Below are 18,699 nucleotides of genomic sequence, written 5' to 3'. Positions count from 1 at the left end.
TTTTTTTTATGACTCAGTTACGATTCTGTATACTATTGTTACAAACAGAGTACCTGTGGTCTAGGGGTAGCGTATTTGATTCATAATCAAAACGTCTTCGGTCCCGGGTTCGACCCCCGCCACTGCCTAAATTTTGATAAATGATCAGCATTGGCGGCCGAAGACTTCCGGCATAAGAAGTCAGCCTCATTCTGCCAACGGTCTTGTCAAAGAGGGCGGAGGAGCGGACATGAGGATGCAGAAGGCAATGGAAACCACTGCATTAAAGACACGTAACGTGTATCCACAGGACATGTGGCCTGTAGTTGAAGAAGTGTCATGATGATCTCTCCATGGGCAAAAGATTCCGGAATAGTCCCCCATTCGGATCTCCGGGAGGGGACTGCCAAGGGGGAGGTTACCACGAGGAAAAGATTGAATAATCAACGAAAGGATACTGTTCTACGAGTCGGGGCGTGGAATGTCAGAAGCTTGAACATGGTATTGAAACTAGAAAATATGAAAAGGGAAATGCAAAGGCTCAATCTAGATATAGTAGGGATCAGTGAAGTGAAGTGGAAGGAAGACAATGATTTCTGGTCACATGAGTATCGGGTAATATCAACAGCAGCAGAAAATGGTATAACAGGTGTAGGATTCGTTATGAATAGGAAGGTAGGGCAGGGGGTGTGTTACTGTGAACATATCAGTGACCGGGTTGTTCTAATCAACAGCAGACCAACACCGAAACGATAGTTCAGGTATACATGCAGACGTCGCAAGCTGAAGATGAACAGATAGAGAAAGTGTATGAGGATATTGAAGGAGTAGAAGAAAAGGTTACAGGAGAATATGGGCTTGGGACAAGAAATGAAAGAGGAGAAAGACTAATTGAGTTCTGTAACTAGTTTCAGCTAGTAATAGCGAATACCCTGTTCAAGAATCACAAGAGGAGGAGGTATACTTGGAAAAGGCCGGTAGATACGGGAAGATTTCAATTAGATTACATCATGGTCAGACAGAGATTCCGAAATCAGATACTGGATTGTAAGGCGTACCCAGGAGCATATATAGACTCAGATCACAATATAGTAGTGATGAAGAGTAGGCTGAAGTTCAAGACATTAGTCAGGAAGAATCAATACCCTAAGAAGTGGGATACGGAAGTTCTAAAGAAAGACGAGATACGTTTGAAGTTCTCTAACGCTATACATACAGCAATAAGGAATAATGCAGTAGGCAACATAGTTGAAGAGGAATGGACGTCTCTAAAAAGGGCCATCCCAGAAGTTGGGAAGGAAAACATAGGTACAAAGAAGGTAGCTGCGAAAAAACCATGGGTAACAGAGGAAATATTTCAGTTGATTGATGAAAGGAGGAAGTACAAACATTTTCCGGGAAAACCAGGAATACAGAAATACAAGTCGCTGAGGAATGAAAAAAATAGGAAGTGCAGGAAAGCGAAGACGAAATGGCTGCAGGGAAAATGTGAAGACATCGAAAAAGATATGATTGTCGGAAGGACAGACTCAGCATACAGGAAAGTCTAAACAACCTTTGGTGACATTAAAAGCAACGGTGGTAACATTAAGAGTGCAACGGGAATTCCACTGTTAAATGCAGAGGAGAGAGCAGATAGGTGGAAAGAATACATTGAAAGCCTCTATGAGAGTGAATATTTGTCTGATGTGATAGATGAAGAAACAGGAGTCGATTTAGAAGAGATAGGGGATCCAGTATTAGAATCAGAATTTAAAAGAGCTTTGGAGGACTTACGTTCAAATAAGGCAGAAGGGATAGATAACATTCCATCAGAATTTCTAAAATCATTAGGGGAAGTGGCAACAAAACAACTATTCACGTTGGTGTGTAGAATATATGAGTAATATATGAGTCTGGCGACATACCATCTGACTTTCGGAAAAGCATCATCCACACAATTCCGAAGACGGCAAGAGCTGACAAGTGCGAGAATTATCGCACAATCAGCTTAACAGCTCATGCATCGAAGCTGCTTACAAGAATAATATACAGAAGAATGGAAAAGAAAATTGAGAATGCGCTAGGTGACGATCAGTTTGGCTTTAGGAAAAGTAAAGGCACGAGAGAGGCAATTCTGACGTTACGGCTAATAATGGAAGCAAGGCTAAAGAAAAATCAAGACACGTTCATAGGATTTGTCGACCTGGAAAAAGCGTTCGACAATATAAAATGGTGCAAGCTGTTCAAGATTCTGAAAAAAGTAGGGGTAAGCTATAGGGAGAGACGGGTCATATACAATATGTACAACAACCAAGAGGGAATAATAAGAGTGGACGATCAAGAACGAAGTGCTCGTATTAAGAAGGAAGTAAGACAAGGCTGTAGCCTTTCGCCCCTACTCTTCAATCTGTACATCGAGGAAGGAATTATGGAAATAAAAGAAAGGTTCAGGAGTGGAATTAAAATACAAGGTGATAGGATATCAATGATACGATTCTCTGATGACATTGCTATCCTGAGTGAAAGTGAAGAAGAATTAAATGATCTGCTGAACGGAATCAACAGTGTAATGAGTACACAGTATGGTTTGAGAGTAAATCGAAGAAAGACGAAGGTAATGAGAAGTAGTAGAAATGAGAACAGTAAGAAACTTAACGTCAGGATTGATGGTCACGAAGTCAATGAAGTTAAGGAATTCTGCTACCTAGGCAGTAAAATAACCAATGACAGACGGAGCAAGGAGGACATCAAAAGCAGACTTGCTATGGCCAAAAAGGCATTTCTGGCCAAGAGAAGTCTACTAATATCAAATACCGGCCTTAATTTGTGGAAGAAATTTCTGAGGATGTACGTCTGGAGTACAGCATTGTATGGTAGTGAAACATGGACTGTGGAAATACCGGAACAGAAGAGAATCGAAGCATTTGAGATGTGGTGCTATAGACGAATGTTGAAAATTAGGTGGACTGATAAGGTAAGGAATGAGGAGGTTCTAAGCAGAATCGGAGAGGAAAGGAATATGTGGAAAACACTGGTAAGGAGAAGGGACAACATGATAGGACATCTGCTAAGACATGAGGGAATGACTTCTATGGTACTAGAGGGAGCTGTAGAGGGCAAAAACTGTAGAGGAAGTCAGAGATTAGAATACGTCAAGCAAATAATTGAGGACGTAGGTTGCAAGTGCTACTCTGAGATAAGGAGGTTAGCACAGTGGAGGAATTCGTGGTGGGCCGCATCAAACCAGTCAGTAGACTGATGACAAAAAAAAATACTAACTTTTATGTACACAGTTTACACTGTATCGCTAAGTATAATTTGAAGGCCTTGCCAAAGAACTTGATCTTCACCCTATCCCAGCATCGCTAAGTATATTTTTAAGGTCTTGCCAAAGAACTTGATCTTCACCCTATCCCAGTATATCACACATTTAATTCCTAATAAATTACAATGAACCATGAAATTATACAGATATTTGCTGTTTCGAACGTAATTCAGCAGCAGTCAGCGTTAAGGCCAAGCGTTTCCATTAATCTAAATAACCTGTAAAAGTAAAGCTTACAAAATTTTGGGAAACGTTTGGTGCACCTCATTTTCTGTTCATGATTTCGAGCATCATTCAATGGCACATACAACGCTTCTATGATCTACTTATTTCTTTTACACAAATCATTTCATAAAATGTTTGACCAATTTCTTCCATTTTTGAATTTCAAGTTTTATTCAGAAAGCACGATCTTACTGACACTTCGTTTGCCTTCCTAACGTACTTGATTCGAAGGAAGCCTTTTTGACATTTAAATACCGCACCAATGTATCTTTTGACACTCCATTTACAGCAGCTTTTCGTGAAATATTTCAATTTGTCCTCAGCTTATTAATTAAGTTTTCGTCATTACCCTGATTACTTTCTAGCAGTTAAATATTTTCATGACAAACTAGATCTCATTCTGGTCACTTTGATACCCCGTTTACGTGTTTATCTCCTTTTGTTTGGCTATGAAAATTTGAACAAAAGCTCATGGTGTAAGTTATAGGGAGTCTTGTTTCCGCTCTGCTCACGCGTTTACAAAAACGTATCGAATGTTAATCATATGATAAAACAGTCCTTTCTGCGTGCTGTCATTTCCAAAATTCGCCTTTTCGATATCTTGAATGTTTTATGAGATACGACGATTTTTACGACCATTTTATTCTCGAAGCGCAGGAAAGGTTCGGACGCGCCGCCAGTGACCCGGATATAACAACCAATATCTCAAGAATGAAAAGAGATATCATTCATCTCTCAACTTTAAGTACAATTTAGATATATTGGTTACATTTCATACGCAATAATGCGTGGTCTTAAATGAACTATACGGAGTATCTACACAACGTGATTTTACCTCTGCAAATTCTTAAAAATTTCGTGCAGCCATGTACTCAATTTTGAGCAGCACAGTAACTATGACGAACAACGAAAATAAATTCTGATCTTTATCATTTAAGGATATCAAGCTGCAGAAGAATCAAACTTTTTCACCGAATAGTTATCTTAAAATCGGATGTTCAGTAATTCATAGCTGCCGTCACGTCCGCTCCACTGCTTTGCCAAGAAGACACGTGGCGGTCGCTCTATGTTGCTCGTGCTGCAGCGCCAGGATTCAAACACGTTTGAATGGACACTTGTCGCCTCAAGCCGTCGCGCGCTGTCGCTCACGTAGGACACGGCCTTACGTAGCACCATACTCGTTGCTTTGGTCGCAGTACTTAGCACGATTTCCTGCGAGAGGTGGGACCTAGTGTACATCCAAACTGAAGATACGTCATGGACGAGGCTCTGTCGAGGGGGGGGGGGGGGGGGGGGGCGAGGCGCTACCGAAGCACAAGTTGAAAATTCAGGCAGGACGTGCAACGTGCTTGAAAAACGACGCGGTTTAAGTGACCGCTCCGGTAAATTGGGAAATACGGTGTTCGAGACCCGATCAGGCACAAATTTTCATTCGTTGCCACTGAATTATTTCAGTGCTCTCAAGAGGCTGCTGCAGGCATTCCCCTTTCATCAAGTGAACTTTGTGTCTGGATCAAAATGTCGAAAAGCTCAGTTGCATGGGAATGGGAAAAGTCATATGACTGCCTAAAAAGTGATCCTCAAGATAATTTAATACGATGATTGGAATACTCTCTTTCAAATTCTGAAGGTAGCAGGGATAAAATACAGGGAGCGAAAGGCTATTTACAATTTGTACAGAAACCAGATGGCAGTCATAAGAGTCGAGGGACATGAAAGGGAAGCAGTGGTTGGGAAGGGAGTGAGACAGGGTTGTAGTCTCTCCCCGATGTTATTCAATCTGTATATTGAGCAAGCAGCAAAGGAAACAAAAGAAAAATTCGGAGTAGGTATTAAAATCCATGGAGAAGAAATAAAAATGTTGAGGTTCGCCGATGACATCGTAATTTTGTCAGAGACAGCAAGGGACTTGGAAGAGCAGTTGAACGGAATGGATAGTGTCTTGAAAAGAGGATATAAGATGAACATCAACAAAAGCAAAACGAGTATAATGGAATGTAGTCGAATAAAGTCGGGTGATGCTGAGGGAATTAGATTAGGAAATGAGACACTTAAAGTAGTAAAGGAGTTTTGCTATTTGGGGAGGAAAATAACTGATGATGGTCGAAGTAGAGAGGATATAAAATGTAGACTGGCAATGGCAAGGAAAGCGTTTCTGAAGAAGAGAAATTTGTTAACATCGAGTATAGATTTAAGTGTCAGGAAGTCGTTTCTGAAAGTATTTGTATGGAGTGTAGCCATGTATGGAAGTGAAATATGGACGATAACTAGTTTGGACAAGAAGAGAATAGAAGCTTTCGAAATGTGGTGCTACAGAAGAATGCTGAAGATTAGACGGGTAGATCACATAACTAATGAGGAAGTATTGAATAGGATTGGGGAGAAGAGAAATTTGTGGCACAACTTGACCAGAAGAAGGGATCTGTTTGTAGGACAAGTTCTGAAGCATCAAGGTATCACCAATTTAGTATTAGAGGGCAGGGTGGAGGGTAAAAATCGTAGAGGGAGACCAAGAGATGACTACACCAAGCAGATTCAGAAGGATGTAGGTTGCAGTAGGTACTGGGAGATGAAGAAGCTTGCACAAGATAGAGTAGTATGGAGAGCTGCATCAAACCAGTCTCAGGACTGAAGACCACAACAACAACACACAGTAGCTGCAAGTATAATTCATATTCTGAAAGCACACTAACTAAAGATATTAGAAGAAAATTATGGAATCATGACAGATGTTTCTCACCAAAAATATTTCCGTTAAATGACAATGTAGGCATTAAAACGAGTGACTAAGTCACCAAAAAGTTAAAAACGTTGTAAACTTTATACGCACTGACCACGTGACCTCAGTATTTACCAAAAGTGAATTATCGTTTCATCCCCATCGACGCGCAAGTCGCCGAAGTGGCGTCACATCGAAAGACTTGCACCAGGCGAACGGTCTACCCGACAGGAGGCCCTAGTCACACGACATCGGTGATGGGTCCAAACCAGTGTGAAGAGGCAGACTTCAATAAATTTGAATAAAACAGCAATTCTTGATGTACTTAAACATAAATTTACAACGTAGCACAGTTATTGGAGTTTTAAAGCCAACCAAACATTGATACTTAATGCCCGAATTACGAAAAATTCGTATTTAGCAAAAGAAATAAACGAAATTTTGAATATAATTCATTTTCGATAACATGGACTTTTTACCTCTCCTTGAAATAAAATACGTACGTTAAAACTTTGAGGTTCGCCGATGACATTGTAATTCTGTCAGACACAGCATAGGACCTGGAAGAGCAGTTGAACGGAATGGATAGTGTCTTGAAAGAAGGATATAAGATGAACATCAATAAAAGCAAAACTAGGATAATGGAATGTAGTCGAATTAAATCGAGTGATGCTGCGGGAATTAGATTAGGAAATGAGATGCTTAAAGTAGTAAATGAGTTTTGCTATTTGGGGAACAAAATAGGTGATGATGGGCGAAGTAGAGAGAGTGTAAAATGTAGACTGGCAATGGCAAGGAAAGCGTTTCTGAAGAAGAGAAATTTGTTAGATTTAAGTGTCAGGGAGCCGTTTCTTAAAGTATTTGAATGGAGTGTAGCCATGTATGGAAGTGAAACGTGGACGATAAATAGTTTAGACAAGAAGAGAAAATATGCTTTCGAAATGTGGTGCTACAGAAGAATGCTGTAGATTAAATGGGTAGATCACATAACTAATGAGGAGGTATTGAATAGAATTAAGGAGAAGAGAAATTTTTGGCACAACTTGACTAGAAGAAGGGATCGGTTGGTAGGGCATATTCAGAGGCATCAAGGGATCACCAGTTTAGTATTGGAGGGCAGCGTGGAGGGTAAAAATCGTAGAGGGAGACCAAGAGATGAACACACTAAACAGATTCAGAAGGATGTAAGTTGCAGTAGGTATTGGGCGATGAAGAAGCTTGCACAGGATAGAGTAGCAGATAGAGCTGCATCAATCCAGTCTCTGGACTGAAGACCACACACACACACACACACACACACACACACACTTGTGTCTAAAAGAATTTGGCAATCTAGTCATTGTTCATGTGTGATAGAAAAGGCCGAATAAGTATGTAAGTGAAAACATTCATCTGGCTTCATTGCTGGAGATTTGTTTCATTCGGTTGTCTCGCATTGAGTGAGACCCCTCAAAACTGAAGAGTGAATGAGAAACATTCGAACAGCGGACGAGTCTGCAGAAAAAAAAACGATTGAATGAGGAAACAGTTGACAGGCTAATGGCTCTTTAAAACCAGTCCGTTGCCCTATCATTACCTCCAACAGGGCGATGTCTCCTAAAGCATGAAGAAAAAAATCTTTCGCAATAACTTTCTTTTCTTGAGTACTAGAAAATGTTACGAAACAGATTTTGCAACTCCATGTATGGTAGTAGCAGCTGGGATCGGCGAGGGCGTGGTTCCATGAGGCCCTTGAAATGTCTGTAGGGTAGCGTCTGCAGTTCCCCTTATGCAGGTGAGACAAACGTGAGTCACGACTGCAGAGCGGACGATCCATACTGCGGCGCCTCTGCGACCCTAGCGGCGGGCCGCTGGCCAATGGCAGCAAGCGCCGCCGTCGCGCATGCGCAGTGGAGCCGAGCCGTGACGGTTCGGGTATTACTAGACCCGGGCGGGAGCGTCCCTCAGCCACTCGAGTAGCGACGCGAGTAGGGAAAGGTCTGCTACGATTCGTGCGTGAGACGGAAACACAAGACACACAAAAATGAGGGAGATAGTACACATCCAGGCGGGCCAGTGCGGAAACCAGATCGGCGCCAAGGTGAGTGCTAAACTGCAGTAGTACAGCGGCGCTATCTTCCTTGCTTATCCTAATACGTGCTGTGTACACCTACCGGTACCATAAAGAGCGTGTACTCTCTGTGGACTTCATTGTTGCTGTATTGCACTTATAACAAATGCCGCTGCCTCGCACCATAAGGTCTCGGTATCGAACAAAACCATTCATTCCTCTGTTTAAATGTGACTTCCGAGAGTTCTCGCCTCCCCCCCCCCCCCCCTCTCCCCCCCTGCTCATCCTCTCTGCCGTCTTGCCCTATTCATTCCTACAGCAACTTCTAGAGGTTGTTTCGCACATGTCTCCTCGTATCGTCCTTTATACACCTCACATAACGTCTCTGAAGCGGTTTAGTTATATATTTCGGATCACCTCACTTCAACCCCCTTTGTAGCAGTTCATTTCGAATGCATATGGTTTTTCTGTCGGAATTTCGTACTATCCAGATTTCTCGCACCTACAATGCTGAGTCGGAACCGTGTAAAAACCGACGGGCTTGTAATGGAAAGTGAACTAGTAATTCGTGTAAGTTTTCCTGTCTGCCTCAGTATTGCTCGGTGTTTGAACTTTTCATTTATTTTCCACCCTCTGGCAACGAATCTTCGCTCGTCATCCGAGTGAGGACGTGTTTTGTGTCAAGTTTTCCAATCTCCTGCTTGTTGTTTCGCTGTCGTATGACATATACTCAAGGATTACTCCTCTTGAAAATGGCTATATACTTCAAAATTGCCAATAATACAGATGTACAATCTCGCGCAAATAATGCCCTTCACTGAATTCGAAAGGGTATGGAACTAAACAGGAAAATAACTAATTTTGTTGAATATACGTATTGACAGTTGTTCTTTATTGTGTAAAGTCCCACCGTATGAGGAGTGCGTAGGACGCAGAGCTTCCTCACATATAAAAAGATACGCTTTCAAGGCCGCTGGTATTCATTCCTGAAGCAGGCACAGATTCACAGCTTTCGCACAAAAAATTGTGAAGTACTCATTGAGATTTTAGTAGATTTTCTACTATCCCATTTGTCAGAACGATCAATGCACACCCGACGATTATGGGTTTACTTATGTTTTTCTTTTTACATGTTACTTTTTAAATTTTTATGAAGATCAACTATTTGTCAACTCTCGAAACAGGTAAATATTCATGTTAGGTAACGACCAAGCGTAAAGCTAAGTAAGGAACAACTGCATTATTCGTCTTGAGGTTGAAGCACCTGTGTCCTTGGTTGCGTGCAAATACATTTGCATTATTTGATGCACTGATTGGTAAAAATCCTGGGGGGAGGCGGATTACAAATGAATGCCAATTATGAAGTTTATTCTCCTGGTCCTCCTTCTTCCCCCCACCCCGCCTCACTCCAAACTTTTCTAAGGTGGAAGTATGTATATAACCATAGACGTCTGCAGAAATTAAATTTGTTCAGGGGGGAAACTGCCAAACAATGATATCGTTCCCCAGCTATTACTAAAACCATAATGTTGCCTCACTGATGTCACCCACTTAATTCTACAATTTGCTAAATAAGAAGTTTACGGAAACACACGAAATCGGCTGGTCCCGGCGAAGGTTCGAGTCCTCCCTCGGGCATGGGTGTGTGTGTTTGTCCTTAAGATAATTTAAGTAGTGTGTAAGCTTAGGGACTGATGACCTTAGCAGTTAAGTCCTATAAAGTTTCACACACATTTGAACATTTTTTGAACACACGAAATCATTTCTAGAATTGTATGAGAATTCTGTGATGATTAAAAACTCAATACTCCAGAGTCCAGTGAGGAGGAGGCAGGCAAGAGCCCCCTTTTGCCGCTGCCTCCCTCCCCCCCTCCCCCTTCTAGAGCAAAATGCAAGATGACCAACTATTGTGATCAACAAATAGTAGTAAGGAAATATTCTTGATGGTTTGTTCGTTGTTGTTGATACAGGCGGTGATATCGCAGATTTGTTTAAAAAAGTGATGATAAAATCAAAGGAAAAGCCATAAGTGGGAGGAGCGTCGTGAAAATTTTGTTATAGGTATCACGTCAAATGTATGCCCGAATGATTCCTTACATGAGGTCAAGGTCAGATGTGCCCTCTGCCTCCTACGTTGGCCTAAAGTCCAAATCCAGCGACTTCGGAGTCCACTGGGCCTAAACTGTCAAGTTCGTGGTGATAATAAGATTAATAAGAAACCCTACAGCCGTATTGATACACCTTTATTATGTCACGACCGGTTTCGTTCGAAAGATCATCAGGTTGCACTTTCTTCACAAGAACTAACAATGTTGTGCGAATATCATGAGAAAACATGCTTGGTGAATTTGCCTGCACTTGCTACCGCCTGGATCTTGGCTAAGAGGCATATGGTGGTTTCGTATTTCTAGTGCTTTTGCAGGGAAGCATAGATAAAGCGTGCATTTTTAGTTAGTTCGTTTTGTATATTTTTACTTCGTTTTTAACGTTGAGGTTAAGACTAACCTAACGACCTTATTACCAACAAATGTATCGAAACTTCCTGGCAGATTAAAACTGTGTGCCGGACCGAGGCTCGAACTCGGAACCTTTGCCTTCAGCGGGCAAGTGCTCTACCAACTGAGCCACCCAAGTACGACTCACGCCCCGTCCTCACAGCTTTAATTCCGCCAGTACCTCGTCTCCTACCTTCCAAACTTCGCAGAAGGTCTCCTGCATACCTTGGTGGACCACTTGCCCGCGAAAGGCAAAGGTCCCGAGTTCGAGTCTCGGTCCGGCACACAGTTTTAATCTCCCAGGAAGTTTCATATCAGCGCACAATCCGCTGCAGAGTGAAAATTTCATTCTAGAAACAAATGTGTCGTTCTCCATGTAGACTAAAGTGGGACAAAAATTGTTTTCAACGTGCAACTCGTCGCTCTTCACCGTGAAGAAACGTTTAAAAGATTAGAGGCGTGTCGAGGAAATTAGAGATGAAGGGGCAAGGAAAACGGTATATTGAATTCATTCGCGAACTTTCTGACGGAGTATGGACTGATTGCGTACAAGGTCAGACAAAAATTGCAAAGGTTTTTGGTTTCTACGCGTGACATTATGGTTGCGTCTGACATCAAACGTGACTTCCGTCTGCCAGTCTTCTTCTTTAGTGTGTCTTAGGGTAGATTTCAGGTCGAGGCCCTCCATCGTGTTCTACTCTGAGCATTCTCCTTCATCTGTTGTACGTTCGTCCATCATTCCAGTGTCAAAAATGTAATTTGTCGCCACTGTTTGTGACCAATTTAAACTTCTAGGTCCCCATATAATTTGCTGGGTGTCAAGGCTTGAAGAAAGCCTAAAGTACTACGGTGTTCAGACTACTAACTATAACGGTCGCGACTGCTTTACTAAAGTGGCAATGGCCATAGTCACCTCCTGCAGCTGTCTATCGCCTGCGGTGAGATCTCCTGCTGCTGACGCTCGTATACACGTAACTGTTTGACATTTTGCTGCTGTGTTAATGTCGAAGGTGCTCTTTGGCTTGCGATCTATATCTTGCCTCGTGCAACTCAGCACGTAGCCTCTACTGTCTACGTTTCAGTCTCGTAGCATATAAGATTTGTTAGGTGTATACCACTTTTCAGTAGACCAGAGATCGAACTATAAACCCGTAGCAAGGCGGAAGAGGCACTCAGATAATTTGCCTATCGCAAGCAATTATAATTATTTAGGTCATCAAGGCACGCTCTTAACTTCGTGTCTCAATAAAACTGACAGTTACGCTAAGATATCCTTCTTAACGTTTCCGTGTAATACAATCAGAGGTTGTCCCGCGGGGTATGTCGGCGTAGCACCATTGAAATGGCAGCAGGTTTCACAATTTGTGACGGGATGTACAGCAAACCCGAGGGTGTTAAAGCCAACGGCAAAATTGTAATAAAAACAATTACAGCATTTTACCAGCGCAGTCAAAAAAATCAGTTGTTCATAAGAATAGTGGTGCACATAATACATTCTGCTGTAAAATTCCATCATTTTTAACCAGAAACAAGGACTCCGTGGAAGGCATTGCAGGTTCATTATCACTGCGTCAGACACAAACGATCTTGCCATAATCTCTTACTTTTTGTGATCATGTAACTGAGTGGACAATGGCGACGAAAATGCGATTTAGGTGGCAATTGTACATAGACTTGTACTTCCCAAACGTTGAATTATCAAATCGCGAACTACAACCGAATTTAGTTGTGTGTTCAGAGCGCAGGTAACAAAATATCTCCATTCCATAAAAAATTATTTACTGCTTACACAATGTGTTTAGTGTAAACTGCAAACGATCGAGGTGCAGCAGTGGTTAAGCCCCTGGATCCACTTTCGGTAATGATGAAGTGCGAATACTCCATCAGCATTTATTTTCCCCACAGTTTCTCTGAAGTATATCACAAGGATGTCAAGATGATTCGTGCAAAAGGGCACGGAAGATTTCCTTCCACCATAGTCATCCAAGAGAACTCCTGCTCGGCCACTAATGACACTAGCGTCGACGGAACGTTAAATGCGGATCTCTGTAGTTTTTCTGCACTACGTTTTTCCGTCGTTCGCAAAGAATGTTGCACTTCAAGTTTAAAATTTGCTGAAGTGAAAAAAAATAAATTTGAATTACGGCAGATATGAGAAACTTATGTTATGGTCGAAACGGCTACTCCTCAGTGAAGTGAGACTTCTGTTTACATACTACTGCCCTCACCACAGGCAAACTGAGAGACACGTTGGGTTTGTATTCGTTAAGAGCATATTTAAAATCCCCGCCTTGGTGAAGGTTTTCTGCACTTTTCTGTAGCACTTCACGTGGTCAAAATGGTACCTGCCCTTCCAATTCTGTTCAATCTGAATTTGTCTTCCATTTCTAATAATCCAGTGACTGACGAAACCTAACTTTCTTCCCTTTTCATTACTAGCATCCAGGGGATGTAGGGGATAAAGTAACGAACGGATGGGAGCCTAGTGTCCTTTATAACGGCATCGCAAAATGTTTTTTTACATAGGAACACACGTGCGGGAAGTTCGGTTTTCAGGGAAACAATTTGCGTTTTTGTGCCAAACTATTTGTTCCTTTTTACAATTGCTACCGTGAAATCAAAATACCACTCAATGTTAAGAATGGTTAATGTACTGAGCGTAGCCATTTCGAGAATCATTCCATGTTTTGCTTGCACTGAAAAACAGATCAGTCTTCCCATTTAGAGCTTTAATATGATATCATCGTAAGATAAATGCGTCTGTAACAGTTCAGTATCAATCGATGAACTGTAGTCTTGACAATCAGTTCTTGATGCTGCTTTCACTCTTTTTCTGGATCCAGAAACCGTATTTTGCATTATTCCCCAAAAAAGAATGGAAGACACCATAGGACGCCAAATTAAGTACATTAAAAAAAATCTTTCACGTGAGATTGGTTAGCAGTTGGTGACTTGCTGCTCTGAAAACTCACATATCCACCGAGCGAGGTGGCGCAGTGGTTAGCACACTGGACTCGCATTCGGGAGGACGACGGTTCAATCCCGTCTCCGGCCATCCTGATTTAGGTTTTCCGTGATTTCCCTAAATCGCTTCAGGCAAATGCCGGGATGGTTCCTTTGAAAGGGCACGGCCGATTTCCTTCCCAATCCTTCCCTAACCCGAGCTTGCGCTCCGTCTCTAATGACCTCGTTGTCGACGGGACGTTAAACACTAACCACCACCACCACTCACATATCCATTTCGATTAGAACAAGAATGAGGAATATAGCAATTCGTCCATAATTGTTGAGCTGGACTCTGAAGTTTATTTCGGATGGACGTATAATACTGCACCGTGACGATTTTCGCACCTGAATACAAAATTTCAGCTCAACTATATAACGTATAATCTGTAGTAGAGCAGTTATTGACTAATAGTTTTAAGCCATGCAAAGAAAAAACATTAATTTAAAAAACTGGAGAGGACGCGCTAAGGCTTCATGGGGTCGGAATTGGGTCACAGGCTCAGCAGCTCCGGATGTGCTTACATCTTATTGTGTTTACACTTTTTAACAAACGTGTCCAAGAGGGAGATTGCGAGAATTGTTGCCGGCAGCTGGCGGCCATCTTGGTCCGCGACGGCGCTGCTGGCGTTTCCGGTGGCGAAGTGGGACGAGTTTCTCCAGCAGTCTCTCCCACAGGCCTTCCAGTCCATATTTTATTCTGCACGTGAATTACGAGGTGCGCCGAGAAAGCTGTTTCCGTCTCTCTCCAGCTGCGTGTGTTGGGCGCCACTGCAGCCGGGCCGTTAGGGGCAATAAACTCTTAATGCGTTCACCTCATAGTCTGTACAGTATCGCACCCGCAAAATGCGAATAAAAGAATGGCAATCGTAGTCGGTCTAGTACAGCGGTGTTGCTGAATTTTGGCAACTTTCCATCATTCACGGGTGGGGGAAAACCGGTGTGCCACAGGAATGGAATTCTTTTCCAGCCCAAATTTCGCAAGTGTGTCTTGGAGGCTCTGCGTTATTTTCAGGAAGCATTGGTCCTTTTTCTCTTTTTAACCGGAGAAGGAAGTATTTCCAGGGATAAGAACTTATCCTGTCTACACTATACGCAACACACTTAAAGGATCACCTATTCTAAACAACGTAATTATCTCCCATTGGGACGATTAGTTTGAAACTTGGCTCAAAAGTTCCTATAGTCTTCGTCTGCAATATGCAAAAGTTAGCGATGTCACCCTCTGGTTCGTTGACGTTTAAAACAGCAAGGTGTCAACACATGCGAAGAAAAAGGCCACAGCTCGCAAATTCAAGCGAGGTTTAAGTGAGTTAATAATATCACATTGGCACCAAATTTCACTACAATTATGCCAGGCGCCTTGATATCATGGGGTTTTTCTTGTGGGTTGCCGAGGAAAACATTTCGGACATACCACAGCTCAGATGGATGGATGGACTGATGGAGAGGGTTGTATGGGCGCACGACAGCAAGGTCTTCAACGCCCGCTCAGTAACAGATTGAGACGGGTGTCAAGAAAAGACTCAGAACAGTAAGATAAAACAGAAAGTAAAAAACAGGGAACATGCTTGGAAAACTATGCGCCTATCCGCGCCGAAGCGTGGGACGAAGCATGCCGCCAACAGTAAAACATGGGCAACACAAGGAAGAAAGTGCTAGAGGGAGCTAAAACAATAGATCAGATGAAAGTGGATGGCTGACCGCAAGGAAAAAAGGGAGGACCCAGCCACTCTGCAATACACTAAAACCTCCAGCCTAAAAGTTTAGGCCAGAGTGCAGACACATCACAAAACTTTAAAACTCTAGACACACACGTCTCGTCGTTAGCTAAAACACAGGGCAGATCCCCATCAACTTGTGCTTCTGCCCATGCATCACGGTATAAAATGCAGTCTGTTAAAATGTGGCGTACAGAGACGTGCACACCACAAAACGGGAGATCCTCCCGCCGTAATAGAAAGCTATGTGTGAGAGGACAATGCCCAAGGGTCACTTCTTCCCGCCTGAGCAACCGGCAGGAGGAACGCCACGGCCGAGTTGTTGACTTCACCAACCGCAGTTTATTGGCCGTCACCGCCAGCCATTCTTCCTCCCACAATTCCATGCACTTCTTGTGGAGTGCAGAAATGACAGACTGCAAGGGGATCGACAGGAAATGGCCTGAGCGTGTGGCATAAATGGCGTCAGTGAAACCATCCCTTCCCTTGCGTTCATTCCCCCACATTTCGCGGTCGAAAACGACAGTTCGCAGTGTGGCGAGAAAAGCAACGACGTTCTTCACAATCTTTGATACTGCTGACCTCTCTCGACGATTCAGGCGTTCTCTAAGAATGCCCGTAGGTTAGCAACCCTGTTGAACGTGATCACACCCTTTGGAATGCAGTGCGGCTGCAATTTGTGCTCTGATGTACATGGTGGGACGGGCAACCACTAGGGACCATTCGAAACCATCCGACAAAATCTGAACGTGATCCGAATGCTTTTCTAGAGCTCCTGGTTAGCGCCCTCCTGTGGGCTGTTCACAGAGGAAAGCGACATTGACACATGCACGAATAACGCGGCAAAGGATCCTTCTAATAATCCCCCCGTCGCCAACACCCTCGGTGCAACCCAACTGCCTTTTTTTTTTTTTGAGCTTTAAAAAAATATACGTCAAGCTGTGACCGATGCCTTAGGCGCTCGCACACAGGCAACCCTCTTAGACACCCCTCTATTGCGGATGGCCTTCTAGCAGGCGCGAAAGGAGTAGCGTAGTTCATCTGCTTCTGTCTAGGACTCCCTAGTCACGGTCTTTTTCTGTACAGGTACATTATTAAGGTGCTCAACAAAGGTGGGGAGAGGGGCGGGGGCAGCACACCAATGCAGTTGCCGAACGGGAGGGAGGGGTGTGGGAGGATAGCGGCTTAGAAGGATCCTTTCTCGTTTTAGTCATTCAAGTGCCATTGTCACACCCTACTTCGATCTCCCCACAGGAGGACGCCAGATAGGTCTGAAATAAGCACCCTTTCCTGCTTGGAATTGCATTCAAATCCCGTCAGATGGTCTTCAGCGCTGCCTATTGGTACCACCCTGTACATCAGAGCCAAAACGTTCGTGACATTTGATGTCAATGTGACACCATAAACCCACGTTACACCTCACGTTAGCTTCTGAGCTTTTTTCACATGTTGCTGTTTGAGACGTCGCCGAACCTGAGGATGACGTTACAGGGCGGCACGCTTTTGCACCATTGAAGAGGACGGTTGTAGGCACCATTGCGCCAATTTTAAACTTGCGTCGCTGTGGGTGATACTTACAGGGTTTAGAAAAAAGTGATCCATCACTTTTGCAGCGCACTGTATTATGTTTAAATAATAATTAATTCAAAGGCAGATTTCCTTCATCCATGTGTCTATGGTCTACACAGGTTGTCTATTATTGCTTTGAAGGAAAGTATGAAATCTTAGGGTTTAAAGTCCCGTCGAAGACTAGGACTCTGGAGCACAAGCTCGGATTGGAGAGTTGTTGTTGTTGTTGTGGTCTTCAGTCCTGAAACTGGTTTGATGCAGCTCTCCGTGCTACTCTATCCTGTGCAAGCTTCTTCATCTCCCAGTACCTACTGCAACCTACATCCTTCTGAATCTGCTTAGTGTAGTCATCTCTTGGTCTCCCACTACGATTTTTACCCTCCAAGCTGCCCTCCAATACTAAATTGGTGATCCCTTGATGCCTCAGAACATGTCCTACCAACCGATCCCTTCTTCTGGTCAAGTTGTGCCCCAAACTTCTCCCCAATCCGATTCAATACTTCCTCATTAGTTATGTGATCTACCCATCTAATCGTCAGCATTCTTCTGTAGCACTACATTTCGAAAGCTTCTATTCTCTTCTCGTCCAAACTATTCATCTTCCATGTTTCACTTCCATACATGGCTACACTCCATACAAATACTTCCTGACACTTAAATCTATACTCGATGTTAACAAATTTCTCTTCTTCAGAAACGCTTTCCTTGCCATTGCCAGTCTACATTTTATATCCTCTCTACTTCGACCATCATCAGTTATTTTGCTCCCCAAATAGCAAAACTCCTTTACTACTTTAAATGTCTCACTTCCTAATCTAATTCCCTCAGCATCACCCGACTTTATTCGACTACATTCCATTATCCTCGTTTTGCTTTTGTTGGTGGTCATCTTATATCCTCCTTTCAAGACACTATCAATTCCGTTCAACTGCTCTTCCAAGTCCTTTGCTGTCTCTGACAGAATTACGATGTCATCGGCGAACCTCAAAGTTTTTATTTCTTCTCCATGGACTTTAATACCTACTCCGAATTTTTCTTTTGTTTCCTTCACTGCTTGCTCAATATACAGATTGAATAACATCGGGGATAGATTACAGCCCTGTCTCACTCCCTTCCCCACCACTGCTTCCCTTTCATGTCCCTCGACTCTTATAACTGCCATCGGGTTTCTGTACAAATTGTAAATAGCCTTTCGCTCCCTGTATTTTACCCCTGCCACGACATCCTCCTGAGTAGTCCCCGCCCGGAGATCCGAATGGGGGACTATTTTACCTCCGGAATATTTTACCCAAGAGGATGCCATCATTAATCATACAGTAAAGCTGCATGCCCTCGGGAAAAATTACGGCTGTAGTTTCCCCTTGCTTTCAGCCGTTCGCAGTACCAGCACAGCAAGGCTGTTTTAATTTTTGTTAGAAGGCCAGATCAGTCTATCTTCCAGACTGTTGCCCCTGCAACTACTGAAAAGGCTGCAGCCCCTCTTCAGGAACCACGCGTTTGTCTGGCCTCTCAACAGATACCCCTCCGTTGTGGTTGCACCTACGGTACGGCTATCTGTATCGCTGAGTTACGCAAGCCTCCCCACCAGCGGCAAGGTCCATGGCATGGTTCAAGGGGGGGGGGGGGGGGAG

At 43.2% G+C, this 18,699-nt stretch overlaps 1 protein-coding gene across 1 annotated transcript in view; it reads left to right on the top strand.

Moving 5' to 3' along the window:
- Nucleotides 1-8,125: 8,125 nt before the first annotated feature.
- Nucleotides 8,126-18,699, top strand: part of LOC126278532 (tubulin beta-1 chain) — a 52,260-nt gene continuing 41,686 nt past the window's right edge. Inside the window, exon 1 of the mRNA XM_049978707.1 lies at nucleotides 8,126-8,310. Within this exon, the coding sequence (XP_049834664.1) occupies nucleotides 8,254-8,310 (57 nt within the window). The 5' untranslated portion in view covers nucleotides 8,126-8,253. The remainder of the gene's footprint in view (nucleotides 8,311-18,699) is intronic.

This window comes from Schistocerca gregaria, chromosome 6 (assembly GCF_023897955.1).
Source record: "Schistocerca gregaria isolate iqSchGreg1 chromosome 6, iqSchGreg1.2, whole genome shotgun sequence".
NCBI lineage: Eukaryota > Metazoa > Arthropoda > Insecta > Orthoptera > Acrididae > Schistocerca > Schistocerca gregaria.
The sequence above is the reverse complement of the archived record's forward strand: the minus strand, read 5'-3'. Positions and strand labels throughout refer to the sequence as shown.